Source organism: Gambusia affinis, linkage group LG10, assembly GCF_019740435.1.
Source record: "Gambusia affinis linkage group LG10, SWU_Gaff_1.0, whole genome shotgun sequence".
In the NCBI taxonomy this organism is placed as follows: Eukaryota; Metazoa; Chordata; class Actinopteri; order Cyprinodontiformes; family Poeciliidae; genus Gambusia; species Gambusia affinis.
Genome location: NC_057877.1, coordinates 6,078,540 through 6,094,836, shown reverse-complemented (window position 1 = coordinate 6,094,836; position 16,297 = coordinate 6,078,540). Strand labels below are relative to the sequence as shown.

The window sequence follows — 16,297 nt, the reverse complement described above, 5'->3', positions numbered from 1 at the left end:
TCGCCGTAACCAAATAATCCTGTACACATGAGAAAAATTAAGGGATAAGAACATGGTTGGGGTTCAGAGATGTCTGCACACAAATGGAATTTCAGATTGTGTGTATGCATATGCCTTTCTTACTTCCAGGAGTGCATATATATATATATATATATGCATATATGTGAGTGTGTGTGTGTCCACTTACTGCCACCGCTCCCTCTTGCCTGATCTGCCCAGGGGGTGGTCCCCCCCTCTCTGCTCTCTTGTGCTGGTGAAATCACATCTAAGTGCTTGTAATTTCTCATGCTTCATCAGTACTGTAATTTCAAAGGGCTCCCACTGAAGACCCTCCTTGCAGCGGCGACCTGAGGTTGTCAAATGAAAACATCGTTTATCCAGTGGCCTCGAAGCTTCAGGAAATGGTTTGCCGGCTATCCAGCGGCAGCAGCCTTGAAAAAGGGAGCTGCGGTGAGGGTTTCTGAAACATGAAACAAAAGGTGGTCTGGCCCTTCAATCTACAGTATCAGGTTTGGGAGAATTCAGAAGAATGCACAGATCCATTTGGAAAAATCTCGTATGAAACCAATTGTATGTTGGCCAAAGTGAGGTTTTCCCTTAGTGAAAATATTTACTTTGAAAAAAAAAAGAAAAAGAAAAGAAGTCCCGACTATTTATTTCAGCGCAGTTCGTTCCTCTGCTGTGTCCTAGACCAGTGCGTTAAAAAAAAAAAAAAAGTATTTCATTTTATTTTTTGCAGTTTCTGGTCCTCGGAGATGCTTACAGATTAGCCACCGAGTGGCTCGGTTCCAGCGTTCGATTGGTTCAGGTTCAAATTCGACGAGGTGATACTCAAAACCTGTTTGGAATTAGCTGCACGTTGAGAGAAACTTGCACCAAAACTTAGTAAAACCACATGAAATACACGTCGGTTAATCAAAATTCTTTATTATTAATTTTAAAAACCCCCCAATAGTTTTAAAAATATTTTTCTTACTAAACCTTAATTTAACCACATAAAAACCCATTGAGATGAAGACATCTTTCACAAGGGCGACCTGGCCAAGAAAGGCGTTATTAGCACACGCCATAAAAGGCAAACCAGTAAACAAAGACAACAAAAATAGACATTAAAAATATATAAAACGTGAACAATTTCACAATAAAGGGCATCAGCTGCAACCAGTATGGCTTGCAAAAGCATAAAACTGCAGCTCTGACACATTTACTATTTGTGGAAAGTGAAAAATTAGTCAGACCCATTAAGTCCCCTTCACAACAGACAAAACAAGGCCAAAATATCCAAATTCAGGTAGAATGCGAACTTGTTCCCTTGGCAGATTATTTCGCTCGTAACATTTTCCCCTTAAGTGAAATAATCTGCCAATGTAATTAGTGCTTTTCAGTCAATATTAGGAAATTATTCATTTAAAACACCTATTTGTTGCCGAAAAGTAATCTTTGTCCTATTTCACGCGTGCTAAGATATTTGCACTTGAAAATCGATCAAAATTGCTCGGTAAGAGTTTGAGTGTTTTGCAATGCAGCAAGGATCTCCCTGTGTGTCCTTCTCCATCTTGTTGTGCAGGTGTTAAATATCAGCGGTGGAGAGATAATAACTACGGTATCTTAGTGAAAGCAGAGTGAAAGTTAATGCTTTGGAGGGTCTTTAGAGGTCCTCTAAAGGTAAAAAGGAAGGTCATGACTTTAAATAGTTCTGCCCTAGAAGGCCGAGTCACTGGCAGAGCAGCGGACCAAGCAGGACGTAGGTGTTGTATATGAATAAATCAAAGACCTTCAAAACACCGCGATAAGACTTGTTACCGAGGTGGGGCTCTCTCTGCTGTGGATCAACTCACCATACACACCAGAAATATAACTCCAGGCAGCTCACATGTAATTGTTTGAGATAAAGACATCCGTCCCAGGAATGAAAGGGCTTGTTTACCACCACTTCAAAATGGAAACGTTTCCTAAACAGCAGCTCGTGCACTCAGACACGCCGGTTCGCTGCCCCCCCGATACTTGGCTTTTGCTGAAATCGCCGACCAACGCTCGTCATTTGGGCCAATCACGGAGCAGTTAGGCACAGAGCCGCGGCACAACAGGAAGCAACTGGCATAAACACAGGGTCCGAACATAGTAAACAGAACCGCCGGAACACTAAACCAGTGCAGATTAAAGAGGAGCTGGAGGTTTGTGGAAGAGGTGTCCCGAAAGCCGAGCACACACAAACAGTGAGTGATTGGAGATGACGCTAATCTCTGACCGAACAGCGAAAGTCAACAAACCAAGGTGAGCGGAGACAGATCGACTATAATGGATATCATGTGAGGTCCGTTTGAGAGTTTCAGCAATTTACGGCAATGTATCTATGTATATGTTGTTCGGTATTTCTTTACTGTTTAAAGCTCAGACATCACAACTTTTCTTTTCCATCCTTTAAATTGTCGGGTATTTTCTTCGCTTTTTAACCGAATAAGGTAGTTTCCACTTCTTCAAATAAAAAGTGCTTTGGAAAAGTTTTCAAGCCTCATAAATAGGTTTCACCCACAAAACTTCAGTATCATTCATGTGAAAAACAAATTAGCACACCTTATGACAAGCTGTGTTTTCCAATATAAAAAAATATGAGAAAAATTAACAATTAGACTGAGTAATATACTTTTTAAAGTAGGTGAAGTGCAGTTCCTGATGTCGAATAAATTAGGATATAATTGAATATAATATTTTTTCCACTAAAATTGCGACAATCACACATCGGTGTATAAATTTGAGATCAACGATTCTACACTGTATATAAAATATATAAGTATAAGTGGAGAATGTTCAAAACATCTGCCTGTATTCAATTTCTGGTTGTACAAGGAAGTTCACCCCGAAAGCAGACAACAAGATGCTGAAAGAAGTCTCCAAAAATCCTAAAGCGCCATCATTGGTCCGACAGCAAGCCTTGGGAGTAGTCATCCAAAAAATTTGTAGATTCAACTCCATCTTCCTCCTGATAAATTACTGATGTGTTGTTGGGCAAGGCACTTAACCCCAACCTGCCTTTTGATCTGTTTATTGCTGTATGACAGTGTGAATGTATGCTTGCGTAAGGGTTGAAATTGTTTGTAAAGGTATCTTAGCTAAAGCAGATCTGGGCCCCGTATCATGCTGATTACCCACAATACACCCCGAAATTCACCAAACGCTGGCTGAGAATTAAGAGCACAGAAAGTCTTTGGTTGAGTCTGAGCTCACCTCGATCTCGTTGAGATGCTGTGACTTAGCATGGCGCTTGAAAGGAAACCCTCACATGTTTCACAGCTGAAAGTAACTAGCAGGGTAAACACATTTTGTGTGCTGCTTTAAATAAGGCTAACATGTGTTGTTTGAGTGCAATCGAATTGCCTTCTCTTCCAGGTTACGGTAGTTGCAATCAACAGTTTTCCATCTAACAGATTAGCTTGTTTTTCCATTGAATTTTTTTCTGCATGTGCCAGGCTAAGTGATTTAGCATTGTTATTTGAAAGTCATTGTGATTTAAAAGGAGGTAAACATTTATTCAGTCCCCTGTGCAGTTTCATTTGGGGGGTCAGGGGGGAGTTTGTAATGCTCAATCTGATAGAAAGGTTAATGCAACAAAGCCAGCCTTGGTAGCTGAAACTGTCGCAGAGGATGAAGACAGCAGTCAGAACAACAGTGAAACTCTTCTGTCCAATGCCGGCTCCATTAACCCCTGCTTTTAAGAGTCACCTGATCTCTCTGTGTTTTGTTTAAGCTATTAGAGGCTTTAGATAAGCTTAGCAAAAAACATTTTTAATGTTTTTTTTTTTTTTTTTTTTTACTAATTCACTGTTTATAATCCATCCTCCCGCCAGTTGACAGCTGAGATAGGCTTTAACCTTCCCCCAGCCCCCAACTCACTATAATACAAAGTGGTAACAGGAAGTGTGACAGAGTGAGGACATCTGTGTTCAGAATGCTAACTTATTTCCTCCCACACCAAATATTCCTCTCTGTCAAAAGCCTGCAGATTTGTGGTCTACGCAGCTCAAGACTCACCTGGAAACCGAATATTTGGAGTGGCTCCAACATGAAGGCAGCTCGACCTACTTTCTGATTAATCCAGCAAATAACTATTTAAGAAATAAAATAAGACGCAACATCTGTCGCTAACGTAGGCAGTAGGCGACTTTAAGTTCCACACCACTTTTCTCAGTACGCATGTGGAATACAGAGAGCAACGCAGCTGAAGCAACATGATTCTTTAAAGTTGTGACGCAACATGAGGTTCCACAGAATACGGTACATTTTGTGCATGGTAAGGCCAGAAACAGAGTAACAGGAAACTTGGTTATTAGGTAAAGTGTGGAATCTGTGTGCACATAAACTATGCAATAGAAAAAGTTTGGTTGAAATGTGTTTTTGTTTGTTTTTCTTGTTATGTTCTGATGATCGTTGACTTGTTTTCTGTTCAAACAGGACTATTGTTTATAGATTCTGTGTCTTTTCTCCTTCATCTGCTTACACGCACACTTCTGCTGCTTACATAACCATATTAGATAAGACCGGCGACAGTCACAAAATGAAACTGGTTAGACCACGATCTTTGCCTCACTTGGTTACATCCATAAGGTGAGCTGAGCGACGCCCAGCGCTGGACGGTGAATGTCACTTTGTTTCTCTTCCATTTGTGTGACTTGCATGGCTTGTAACATTTGGCCATTTTTTGGCATTACACTGAGGGGTTTTGGAACTGCTAAACGGACCTGGGTGGTGCACAGAGGGGAAAACGGGTGAACTACAACATTATTTCTGTGCATATTTTTTAATAAGCTCATAACTGCTGGGACTCAGAAAAAGGGAATATAAGTTGAGACCCCTGGTCATCGCCAGGAGACCAGGAGTGGCCAGGATTTTCAAAAAGTGATACAAAAGTGGTACATAAGAAGAAATATTTTCCGGCGTGTGTAGTAGTATCTGTGACATACTAGTGGCAGCACACTTGGATTCCTCCGAGTACAGAGAAAGAAAACAAAGTGTGGTTAAATATTATTTTTCCCATCCATTTTGTCTATCTCAGTTTGTGTTTTTTTTTCTTTCTTCTTCTTCCAGATTTTATTTTAAAAGCCCGGCCTATTGAAATATGATAAGAAAATCGTAGCAAGGATTTGTATTACTATTTTAGGAATGGAATGAAACCAGAGTCTGGAAGAAGTTTGGAATTATGCCAGGAGAAATGTGTGTTAATGAACAACACAGCTAAATAATACTGAATACTGAATAATAACTATGGAAGGGATGATTTACCACCCAAACGTTTGCTATTAAGCACAATAAGAAGCATTATTTTCAAATGAGTTCCTGATTTCATTCAGCTACATTTATTTCTGTTTGCTTATGATTTTTAAGTTTTTTTTTTGTCGTATATCTTCCTGTGAGACCGACCGTAAGGCTGCTTTGCTGCTGGCTTCAGGCCAGAACCATAAGAACCACAATACCACAGATGAATTCAAGCCAAGACACACAGAACATTAAAACGTTTGATTTCACGCTAATGGTAAGTGGGGCAAGTGAACATGAAGTTCTTTCTCATCTATGTCAAAGAGTCCTTGGTACACCTTCAAAGCACCTCTGGGGGAAATAAAAAACCTCAAGTCTTCTTGGAAATGATCGGACTTTCCTTGCACACCTTTCTCTTTGACGTTTGTCCAATTCCTCTTTATAAAGCTGACAAGCTCGGCCAAAAAACGTACCGATGCAAAACCGTGCTCAGATCTCTGGAGGTCCTTCATTAGGCTCCGGTTGGGGATGTAGTTGGGTTGCCCCCCATATCTGTTCTGTTTCAAATAGCTGCTTCTGTGTTTTATTAGCTTTTTCTTTTTTTTTTTTTTGAGGGGTGGGGTGGGGGGGATTGGCTTTGCAAACCTTTTATAGAAATGCTGCCTCAGGTAAAAAACAAAGTTTTCAAAGTATGACTATGACAGTTCAGCAAGATTTCAGGATTTCATCCATCCGTCATCCGACAACTTCATATTTGCTCCAATTTAGAGAGACGGGTTAACCTAACAGAGATGTGTTTGGACTGTGGGGCTCAGAGTATGCAAACTCTGCAGAATAATCCCAGATTGAACCTAATTTGAAGTTGTACCAACAGTTCTCAGGTTTGTAAGATTCTCTCCATTTTCCTCTATGTGCAACAATGGTCTTTGTGGATTTGTACTCCAGCTTTCTGAGCGGAGTCTTGGCTTCTTCCTTTCTGAGCAGCTTTTCAGGGAGCGTCGCAATAAATACTGACATTCCCTTAGCTGCTTCAGCCAGCACCTTCACAACTTCTCCAGATTTTTTTTTTGGCGTAGATTTGCACGATTGGGATCAAGACACGTTCCCCTCCGCGTACGGCCGGACATGTTTACATCTCCATAGAATAGTTTGAACTCGTAAATGTGGCGCCTTGAGGAATCTAGAAGTGTAATCACAAAATTATTCACACTAGCTGATTCATTCAGATTTTTTAATGATATCACAAAAGAAAGAAGGATTGCCCTAAAATACATTGACCTTTGTACCTCATTTAAATTAAATAAGCATGCAAAGTCTCAACATCATCATCTGGGCTTTCCCAGATGGATTGAAGGCATAGTTATGTTACAATGTACAGTTAAAAGTTTGAAACCCCCCCAAAAAAACTTAAAAATCTATATCTAATTATTTTAACAATTAGCTAACAGAAATGTTGCAATCCTAACTGACCTAAAGCAGAAAAAGTTTGCTCTGATTTAATGTCAAAAAGACAAACAAAAACATATGGGTTTATATACTTGCCATTACACCACTCCTTTGTTGTTTACAGATAACTGAAGAATTATGGCTCTCTGATGAAAAAAAAACAAAACAAGTTTTAGCTTAGAAATGAAGATTTTAACATGTGATATTGAATTGCTACTCAATGATAAAACCAATAATAATGCCACAGTAGTTTCAATTTGCAATGTTTCAAAGACATTTAGCTTTAAATTGTACTCAAGTGAGAGTAGCAGTACTTCCACATGTTTTTAGTCAAGTAAAAGTAAAAAGTAGCCGTCCAAGAAATTACTCGAGCAAGAGTGAAAAAGTATAGTAAAGTCTACTGAAGTACTGAGTAACTGATCAAATGATCAATTCTTTAATATTTAAAAATGACATCATCAGACGGACCAAGATACACAGTTAAGTGGAAATTTTGGTATAAGTGCGCGAATGATAATGATTCATATAAGTAATAAAAAATAACAAAATTGGGTAAAAAAAAAAAATCCAATTAGTTTCTTTTAATAAAAGAACATAGGAAACTAACAAAAACTGCAGGTGTGTGTGTCTGGTGGATTTTTGGCTAAAACATGTTTGTTCCTCATTCAGTGAAGTTGCACAATGTGTCGAGTATCCAGAAATTGTATTCAAGTAAGCGTAGCGATACTTCATAATAAAATTACTCGAGTAAAAGTAAAAAGTACAGCGCAGTAAAAAAAAACAAAACAACAAACTTCTAAAAGCCCATTTTTTCAAATAAAAGTAAATATAATTTTGTTAATGTAACTAGTTGCCACCCAACTCTGTTTACCATGCTTTTACTCAGGTTGATTTTTTTTTTCTTCCAACCCTTAACTTTTCCTGTTTTCAGTTGCTTTTTGGGAAGTCATCACGCCACTGAGAACGGTCAACATTGCCGCAGTTGGGAGTACAACCCAGCTGCTGTGCTAAGAAGCTGCAGCCTCTTCGGTGCAGCCCGAGTGAAACGCAGGCTGCAGCGTGCAGCAGGGCAGAAAGGTAGCCCCCGGCTGCGGAACTTTGGACCAATCAGGACGCTGCTTTGCCTTTCTACAGCAGCACCAACCTGGACCGCTCTGAGAAGAAACTCTCTTGCCTTGAATTCAAACTGCCAAAAGCTCCTCCACTTCCGCTGACACATAAAACAACCAACTAATTATCACTGAAGGAAACGTTTCCAAGTGATGACAATGTTGGGTATGTACGTGCCAGACAGATTTTCTCTGAAATCGTCCAAGGTCCAGGATGGAATCGGTCTTTACACGGCGAGGCGAGTGAAAAAGGTTTGTGGTTTCCGACTGCGACGACTAATGGGTATGAGTTTGTACACCGGGGGCGTTTTGAAGTGACTTTTAAAAACTTTTTTTTTTGTCGCGCTGTAGATAGATTGTTTGCTCGCCTTGTTTCTCTCAGTCGCTGTCAAAGCCTCGCTACGAGCTCCAGACTGCTGTGACGTTAGATGCCACGTAGCTACAGTAACTGCAGCGGTTTCTCTCTGTTCCCTCCACGGAGTCATGTCCGCGAGGAAGCGTCTCGCGCCTCCGCGTTCATAATCATTTATCCAGAGGTTTCCCTCACCTCCCCACCCCATCCTTTTAGCGCCATTTTACTTACAACATACACATCCTTTATGCTCCCGTATATGCAGAGGAGACTCCTAAAGCTCTGAAACGTGTCAGAGGATGACGGGGTTCATGCGTCAGCGGGGATGTAGTCGCTTTGTCAAATTGTTAATACGAGGTAGTAGCTGAATACAATGTTGCAACTTTTAACCACGCCCCTTGTAAATGCCTGTTTTACTATACTTCTATATCACGTTAACAGTGTACGTGTTGACGTGAGTCTTCCATGACCTTGTTTTCGTTGTTTTACTGAAATTATTCCCTCTCCTCATGTTCAAGGGAGAAAAGTTTGGTCCGTTCGCCGGTGAGAAAAAGCTGCCCAGTGAGCTGGATGAAAGCTCGGACACCAGGCTGATGTGGGAGGTGAATGAACCGTTCACTATATGCTTTACTGCACACCGTTCAGTCGTACACACACTAAAACAAGAAAACACAATGCTAATACACCCCACTACTTGTAACAAGTGATGAATTATCAATACACGACAATGGAAGCATCTAGGTAACTTGGAAGTTGGAACATGTTGTATATCCGCCACGTTCCGAAGTAAAAAGAAAAAGGAGAAATTATTTTAGAAATCAGTTTTCATGCTCCGATCTGAAAAGTGTGGTGTGCATGTGTGTTCAGCCCTACTGAGTTGAGTACTTTTACAGCTGAAGGTCTTTTGGGGTGTGCTTTTCCAGCATTCCACATCTTTGCTTCTTTACAAAAATAGTGCAGTCACATTGAACAGATGGGACAGTTAGACTTAAGCCTGGACTTTCGTTGGACCAGCCCAACACTATGCTTTGCTTCATACTGTAACCATGTCTGTTTTTACAGTAGATCCACATCCCATGTTGGAAGTTATGCATATTCATATAAAACCAGAGTTGCAACCATGAAATATCATTCACATTTCATGTTTGTTTAAAAAACAAGTAGATATTTTCTTTATTTTGTATTTCATAAAATAAGTTCAATGCCCAAAATCTTATAATAGTAACTCCTTTAAAAACAATATGTAGTTTATTATTATTATTATTATTATTATTATTATTATTATTATTATTATTATTATTATTATTATTATTATTAGGTGTTTTTCTTTAGTTTGACAAGTATGTGTTTTACTTTTTCACTTAAATGAACACAACAGTGTTGCTCTTGATCAGCTGTGTCGCTATTTTTTGTCCAATCTGTGGCTAAAATATGCAGGAGATATCTTTTTAAACATCATATGTTTAAAATAAACATGATGTTGAAATCTGTTTTTCCTTACATGACCTTGGTATTTCAAAATCAGTGTTAGTAATAATTTTGATTATTATTATTATTATTATCATCATCAAAGAATTTTTTTTTTAATTGACACAAAATCAAATATTTGTCTTTAATATTTTTATTTTTTAAAACATGTAGAACAGCCAGCCATTGAACTGCCATAAAAAAAACACATATTTTTGTCAGAGTGGCACTAATTATTTAGTTTCATGTGGTGCCTAGAAAGATAGATTTGGTTTAAGGACGTTGAGCGTTTGATCACATTGGAGCTTTGCTTTACAGACGTGTGCTGTAATACTGTAATGAGACGCTATTTTGTGAAAGTGAATACAGACCTTTTTCTTTCATGACAACAATAGGCCGAATAAATCACTTTTCAGCACACAATCTTCGAAAACATAAAAATTAAGCTGTCGTGGCAACCTGCTCACTTTATGGTAGAGTAGAAAGCATTAAGCTAACAATGAAACATCACCGAATGCTACAAACCTTTTCATTTGCCACATAGACGAGGAGAAGCAGCATTCAGCATCTACGCACCACAAATTTGGAACAAACTTCCAGAAAACTGTAAAACAGCTGAAACGCTGACTTCCTTTAAATCTCAACTAAAATCCCACTTGTTTAGAGTTGTATTTGAAACGTAATCAGTTACAAATTTATTGATGGAACCTGACTTAATGTTGTGTTTTGATTGTTGATTTTATGTTGCATTGTGTTTCTGTGTTTGATATGATGTAAAGCACTTTGAAATGCCTTGCTGCTGAAATGTGCTATACAAATAAAATTTGATTGATTGATTGATAGAGCGAGCAGCTGTCGGGAGAAATACACCTGATTGATCTAAATTATTATTATATCCCCCCCCGGTGATTCGTTGCTGTCGATTATAAATATGTTATTGTCAGATTGTTTTGTTCCTTTTCCAGGTTGTTATTCCATCAACGCTGACCGGAGCTGATAAACAACCATGACAGCTGTGGAGAAATTTCATGCTATCCCAATGCCAATCAAACTGCTTCCCTGTGCGTTCAAAAGCCAGATGTCAGCAAATGTTAGCGTGTTTAAGAGCGGTGGAATGAGAGCAAAAGAAAAACTTCTGGAGGAAGACTAGCCATGAATATAAAGGTCTAACTGTGTAGAAACAAAAAATAAAAATAAAAAAGGAAAAGTTTGAATTTTCAGCTGATTTTGTGCAATGAAAAAGAATTGTTTTTTTTTTTATTAAAAACTTCAACTATAACAATACAGATGTGAGGTTAAGCTTGCAGCTATGACAGATCATGCGCAAACGTTTTATAATTAACAGTAACTAGAATTAAAAAGTAAGCAGAGTTCGCAGTCTTGGCACGGAAACGTAATTGGAATTAAGTAGGAAAAAAAAGCATCCTGTATCGGAGAACACAGCTGTCTGCAAAAACGCAGGGTTATCCAAAGAGATTCTCTGCTTCTGTGTGATAAAGGAAACATTTAATTACGTAGCAGATCAATGAGCCAAAGCCGATGTAAGAGCTGACTCTCGTCACTTGTTGGGTGCAAAGTAGCTGGTGATAACCAGTGGCGAAAACGCCGCAGTTATCTGTTGTTGTCACATTGCGAGGCGCGGAGCTGCGTTCAGTGACCAGGTGTTCACGGGAAAGGCCAGCGCTCTTTGTTGTACAGAGGACCAATCTTCAAGGCATCAAGCGGGAGGAGAAAGAAACTAAAAAGAGAAGCAGTTGTTCGTTTCTGAAAGCTCTCACGGTCGCTCTGCTTTCTTTTCTTTTTTTCAGGTTCGTGGCAGTAAAGGGGATGTTCTGTATATTCTGGATGCAAGTAATCCTCGCCATGCCAACTGGCTGCGGTTTGTCCATCAGGCGCCTTCACAGGAGCAGAAGAACTTGGCAGCCATTCAGGTACATTTCCACTCAGCAGACAATGAATCCCTCAGCCTTAACCCGATCAATAAAACAGGCTGCAGGATAGGGGAGCAAAGAATCGTGTCTCTTTGCCTCGAGCGCTTCCATGGAACAATTCAAAATGTTCGCTTTTCCCTTGTAGTTTTGGGCAGACGTTTGCTGCTGCAAGTACGTCCATTTTCCTCCGAGTTCTCCTCAGTTCATCATGTTACAACCACAAAGTCTAACGTGTTTTGTCTGGATTTTACGTGACGGACTCAAACAAACGTAGCCCGTGACAGTCGAGTGGAAGGAAGTGACTGCATGGCTTTCAAAAAAAAAAAAATAATGTTTCCTTCCACAAATCTTAAAAGTGTGGCATGGTTTTGTATTCCGCCCGCTTCACTCTTGTGCAGCTAAATAAAATCCATTACAGCCAGTTGCCTTTGGAAGAGAAAAATTATTGTGATTTGCTTGGAAGCTACAATGTAAAGACAAGTGAAAGGGAGAGGAGAAGCTTACACCTGAAACACATGGGACGCAAAATATAAAAAACCCCACTGCTTTAATCAAGCGTTATGAGTAATTCAAATCATTTATGAATACATTTTTTAAACTACTGATGTCAAATTTGTCATTTATTGGAGCTTAGAAGGATATTTGTTTGTGCGAAAGCGCTGTAATCTGTGAGTTATTTTTCCCAAATTCATATTTTTTCATTCTTTAAGCCATGTCACGTATTCTTTAAACTTTACACCATGGGTTATGTGTAAAAATATAAATACTGTCATTCAACTTTAGAAAAAAAAAATGTCATGGTTTTATTAAAGCTATCAAAACTTTGCCAATCAAATTATTCTTAAGCAGAAAACAGGATATTAGAATAGTCCTAAAAATACTAATTGTGAGAACGCGAAAACATTATAAAACCCTATTAGCTTGTGTTATTATACAAAAATGCATATGGATGTAGAAACCTGTTGGAGAAATGCCACAAAAAGACTGTTGTTGCCGTGAGAGGAAGTCCGACAGAGTGTCGACTCAGAGACGCTGAACACAAACGCTCGAGACACTTTTATGACCTATTTGTTAATAAAATGTGAATCATGTCTTATTTTCCATGGACTTTACGGTCCTGCAGTGCTTCGTGTTGATCCATCGCATAAAATCCCTCAGAAATAGACTGAAATGTGTGGCTGTGAAAGGACAAAGTGTGAAATAATTGACATACTTTTGCGTAGCACCGAGAAACACAACCAAGAGGTCATGTGAATTTAATTTACATTCATACAAACTGGAGCAGACAAGCCTGGAGCAAACACTGACAACTGACAGGAAATCCTCGTTGACAGCTACGATTATAATATTTTTTTTTATTATAAAAATATGTTTTCACAAATACAATCGCTTGCTTAAAGGATGCTTATGGTCTGAATATGTTCCTTGGACGCCGCGTCCCTCTGCAGCCAGATGTTGGAACCATTACGAGTGTAATTTGGGGTCTAAGGTTGGACACGAAGCAAAATTCCTTATCTCAATTTTGTATTCCTAAATGGCTGAGAAAACATATCTTTTATACGACTCTTGTGATAAATGATGTGTCAACAACAGTAGCCAGGTCTACAGCTTTCTAACAAAGAAAAAAAACAACAAAAATCAGATGAACTGAAGAAGAAGAAAAGAGAAACATAAACACAATTTCTGAAAGGACAGACAAACGTGAGGTCAGAGCTCTGGCTCATAAACTTCACCTCTTGCACTTTAGTGTAAAAAGACAAAAGGAAGAGAACAAAAAAAGATAGCTCTCCCATGACAGAAGAAAAATAGAGAATGAAAGAAAAGAACATGAACACTTAGGTCTTAGGGCCAAGTTCCTGCCATTAATACTGGAACACACAGTGTGATTGGTTGTTTAAAGGTCACGCATGTGAGTTAGACCTCTGTGTTTCATCAACAGTGACATTTATTGTTTGGTTTTCCCCTTGGTAATCATTATTTATGTACATTTAGAATCCTATAATTAAAACAAAATGACGGTTTGATTTTATTAACATGACCTTTCAGGACAAGCAGAGTAAATGAACACATTTTTAAGGTTGCATGCCTTTGACCTGTGGCCTCAATCAGGCTTTAAACGACTGTTGTCTGGGGGGTAATGGGTTCAGGCTTCGGTAGACTGACTGTAAAATAAAATGTTCTAGAACCGGGTCAGAGTGCTTTTTTCTCTACGTTCCACCGCGTTCTGCAAGTCTTACTACTTCTTGAACCGTTTGAGGTTTGACTAGGCCATTTCTACACCTAAAAATGTCTCTGGGGGCACTTTTCAGCTCGCACTGTTCTGGAAAGTTAAACTTCCACCCTAGACCGAAAGCTTTGCTGCCGTATGTAGCGCCGTCCGTCTTCACATCAACTGGGATTAGCTTCCAATAACTTTGATTCATTATGCTCATGATGAATTTTATTTACTGATTGTAAATAAATAAATAAAAAAAAACCTAAACAGACAGGATTATCAGAAATACTTTCTTTTGCTTTTTTTTTTCCACAGTTTTTTTTTCCATAACATCACCAATAAATATCAAGAAATGATGCAATATGGTTAAATGCAATTAGTGTGCGCAGTTTAGTGACATAAATCAGACTTTTTAAAGAATCCTGAAGACGCCTATCTCAGCAACAGTATTTGTGTTTGTGGTGCTAAAAATGTGTCATTCAGTCACAACCATACAGTTTCCTAAAAAAAATTGGTGATAGTCTTTTTTTTCATCATAATCTTTATCACAATCACAATTTTACCAAAAAGGAAAATCTAAGTCCATATTCCTATGTGTCTGTTTGCTAATGTTTTCTTACAAAACCTTTTAATCCTTAACAGAACAGAATACATTTTTTTTAAAATATTTATTGATATTCTTCTTGAACAAACAGTGGATAAAAAAATAAAAATAGTAATCCTGACAATAAGGACGATTTTAGAGGATTTTAAATAGCCCTGATTTTAATTTATTGTGAGAACAATAAACCAAAATCTTATCACGATAAATGAGAAGCGATACGATACGATACACTCCCACTTCATCGCAATGCCTTATCAAACGTGACGACGTTTTCTGGATTAGGACGGAGAGAACATCTTCTACCTGGCCGTGGATGACATAGAGACAGACACAGAGCTCCTGATTGGCTACCTGGACAGCGACATGGAAGAGGAGGAGGAGGAGGAGGAGGAAGAAGTCGTGAAAGACGAGGACGAGAACAGCAAAGAGGCCAAGCATCTTGTGGAAATGGGTAAACTTGAATCTCTCTCGATCGGTTTACGAAACCACGTGCAAGGAAACCCGTTTGGGTTCTTCTGTGAGTGACGTCTTTGCATCTCTGTGCAGAACTTGTCATAAAGAAGGAGGACCACCCCTGCCTGCTGTGCGAGAGCAGCTTTCCCAGTGAGGAGATCTTGGCGGCGCACCTCCAGAGTCTGCACCAGAGGCCCAGCACCGAGGAGAAGGAGTTCAAATGCAGGAACTGCGGCAAGAAGTTCCCCGTCAAACAAGCTCTGCAGCGCCAGTGGGTTTAATCATCTGTCGCTTAGCTGGTTGTTAGCCAGCAGCATAGAAAAATCCTGTGTTTAGCTTAAATACATGGAATAGGACGGCGTCTAGTCTTTTATAACATTTCAGGTTACAGCAAACGGAGAGAGTTAAGATGCAGAGCTGTGGGTTGCTCAGTTCCTGTTGCTATGTTGGTTTTTTTATTACTGTTATTTCATGGTCGCATCTGATTTGTTCTACATTTGTGGTTCCTCCTCAGCGTTTTACATTGTTCTGAGTCGCTTGACCCGTCGGGCGACTCTAAAGCACATCAGTGTTCCCTTTGCCACAACACCTTCAGCTCAGAATCCAGGTAACACACACACACACACACACACACACACCCCTTCCGGCCTGTGACACCAAATATTTCCTTCCTCCTTATTTCCCTTCCATATTTCACATTGCACAGTTTCGAACAGCACAAGGAAGCATGCAAAGGAGACGCCAGGTTCATATGCAAAGCGGAAAGCTGTGGGAAACGATTCAAAAGCAAGGATGCTTTGAAGAAACATAAAGGAAACGTTCACACAGGTGGGAATCTGTGTTTGCGCTCGGCACGGTGCCCTTGTCTTTGATGTTCTCCGTCTGTCGCTCCTCCCGATGCACTCATGTACAATTACCGCCCCATCAATTATTGTTTTCATGTAACGTTGCCCATCAACGCTCAAGGAACAGAACAAAAAAAAAAAAAAAAGCAACAACCAAAGACGAACGTGACCTCGATCAGTTAAAACCTCTCCAGTGTTAAGACCCGTCTCTAATTACACGAGCTCCGTAATTGCTGACCTGTGTTTTCTGGGGCGGCTTTGCTCCGCCAGATAATTGAGCTTCCATAGCTATTTATGATGGGATGTAGGGCAGCGTGGAATCCGCGAGAGCCTCAGATGTGAATCGAGTATCAAAGAGAGATTAAGATATTCGTCTGAGAGGCTGATGGAGCCGAAAGTCGGGCCTTCGTTCTTTTCCAAAGACGTGGTCGGGATGGGGAGAGTGTGTGTGGGCGAGGGAGGGAGCGGATCAGACACAACAGATGTTGATCTGGTCATTTAAATGGGGATAAAAGCTTTAAAAAAACAGTGGGTTTACTGTACATGCAATCATAAACTGGTCATTTTTTTTTTTTTATTGTTCCATGCTTGTTCTTAAATTTGGCTCTACTTTTGTCATTTATGT

The 16,297-nt window shown here is 39.5% G+C and overlaps 1 protein-coding gene across 3 annotated transcripts in view; it reads left to right on the top strand.

Annotated features, from left to right (window-relative positions):
• Window positions 1-1,843: 1,843 nt before the first annotated feature.
• prdm5 (PR domain containing 5) overlaps window positions 1,844-16,297 on the top strand; it is a 56,696-nt gene continuing 42,242 nt past the window's right edge. The window contains exons 1-8 of one of the 3 annotated variants that reach the window (XM_044129807.1): window positions 1,844-2,274; window positions 5,422-5,527; window positions 8,676-8,759; window positions 11,433-11,555; window positions 14,657-14,825; window positions 14,921-15,098; window positions 15,342-15,434; window positions 15,534-15,655. In XM_044129807.1, the coding sequence (XP_043985742.1) occupies window positions 2,231-2,274; window positions 5,422-5,527; window positions 8,676-8,759; window positions 11,433-11,555; window positions 14,657-14,825; window positions 14,921-15,098; window positions 15,342-15,434; window positions 15,534-15,655 (919 nt within the window). In that variant the 5' untranslated portion in view covers window positions 1,844-2,230. Of the gene's footprint in view, window positions 2,275-5,421; window positions 5,528-7,627; window positions 8,058-8,675; window positions 8,760-11,432; window positions 11,556-14,656; window positions 14,826-14,920; window positions 15,099-15,341; window positions 15,435-15,533; window positions 15,656-16,297 lie in introns of those variants that run through there. The other 2 variants (XM_044129808.1, XM_044129809.1) reach the window with 2 other exon arrangements.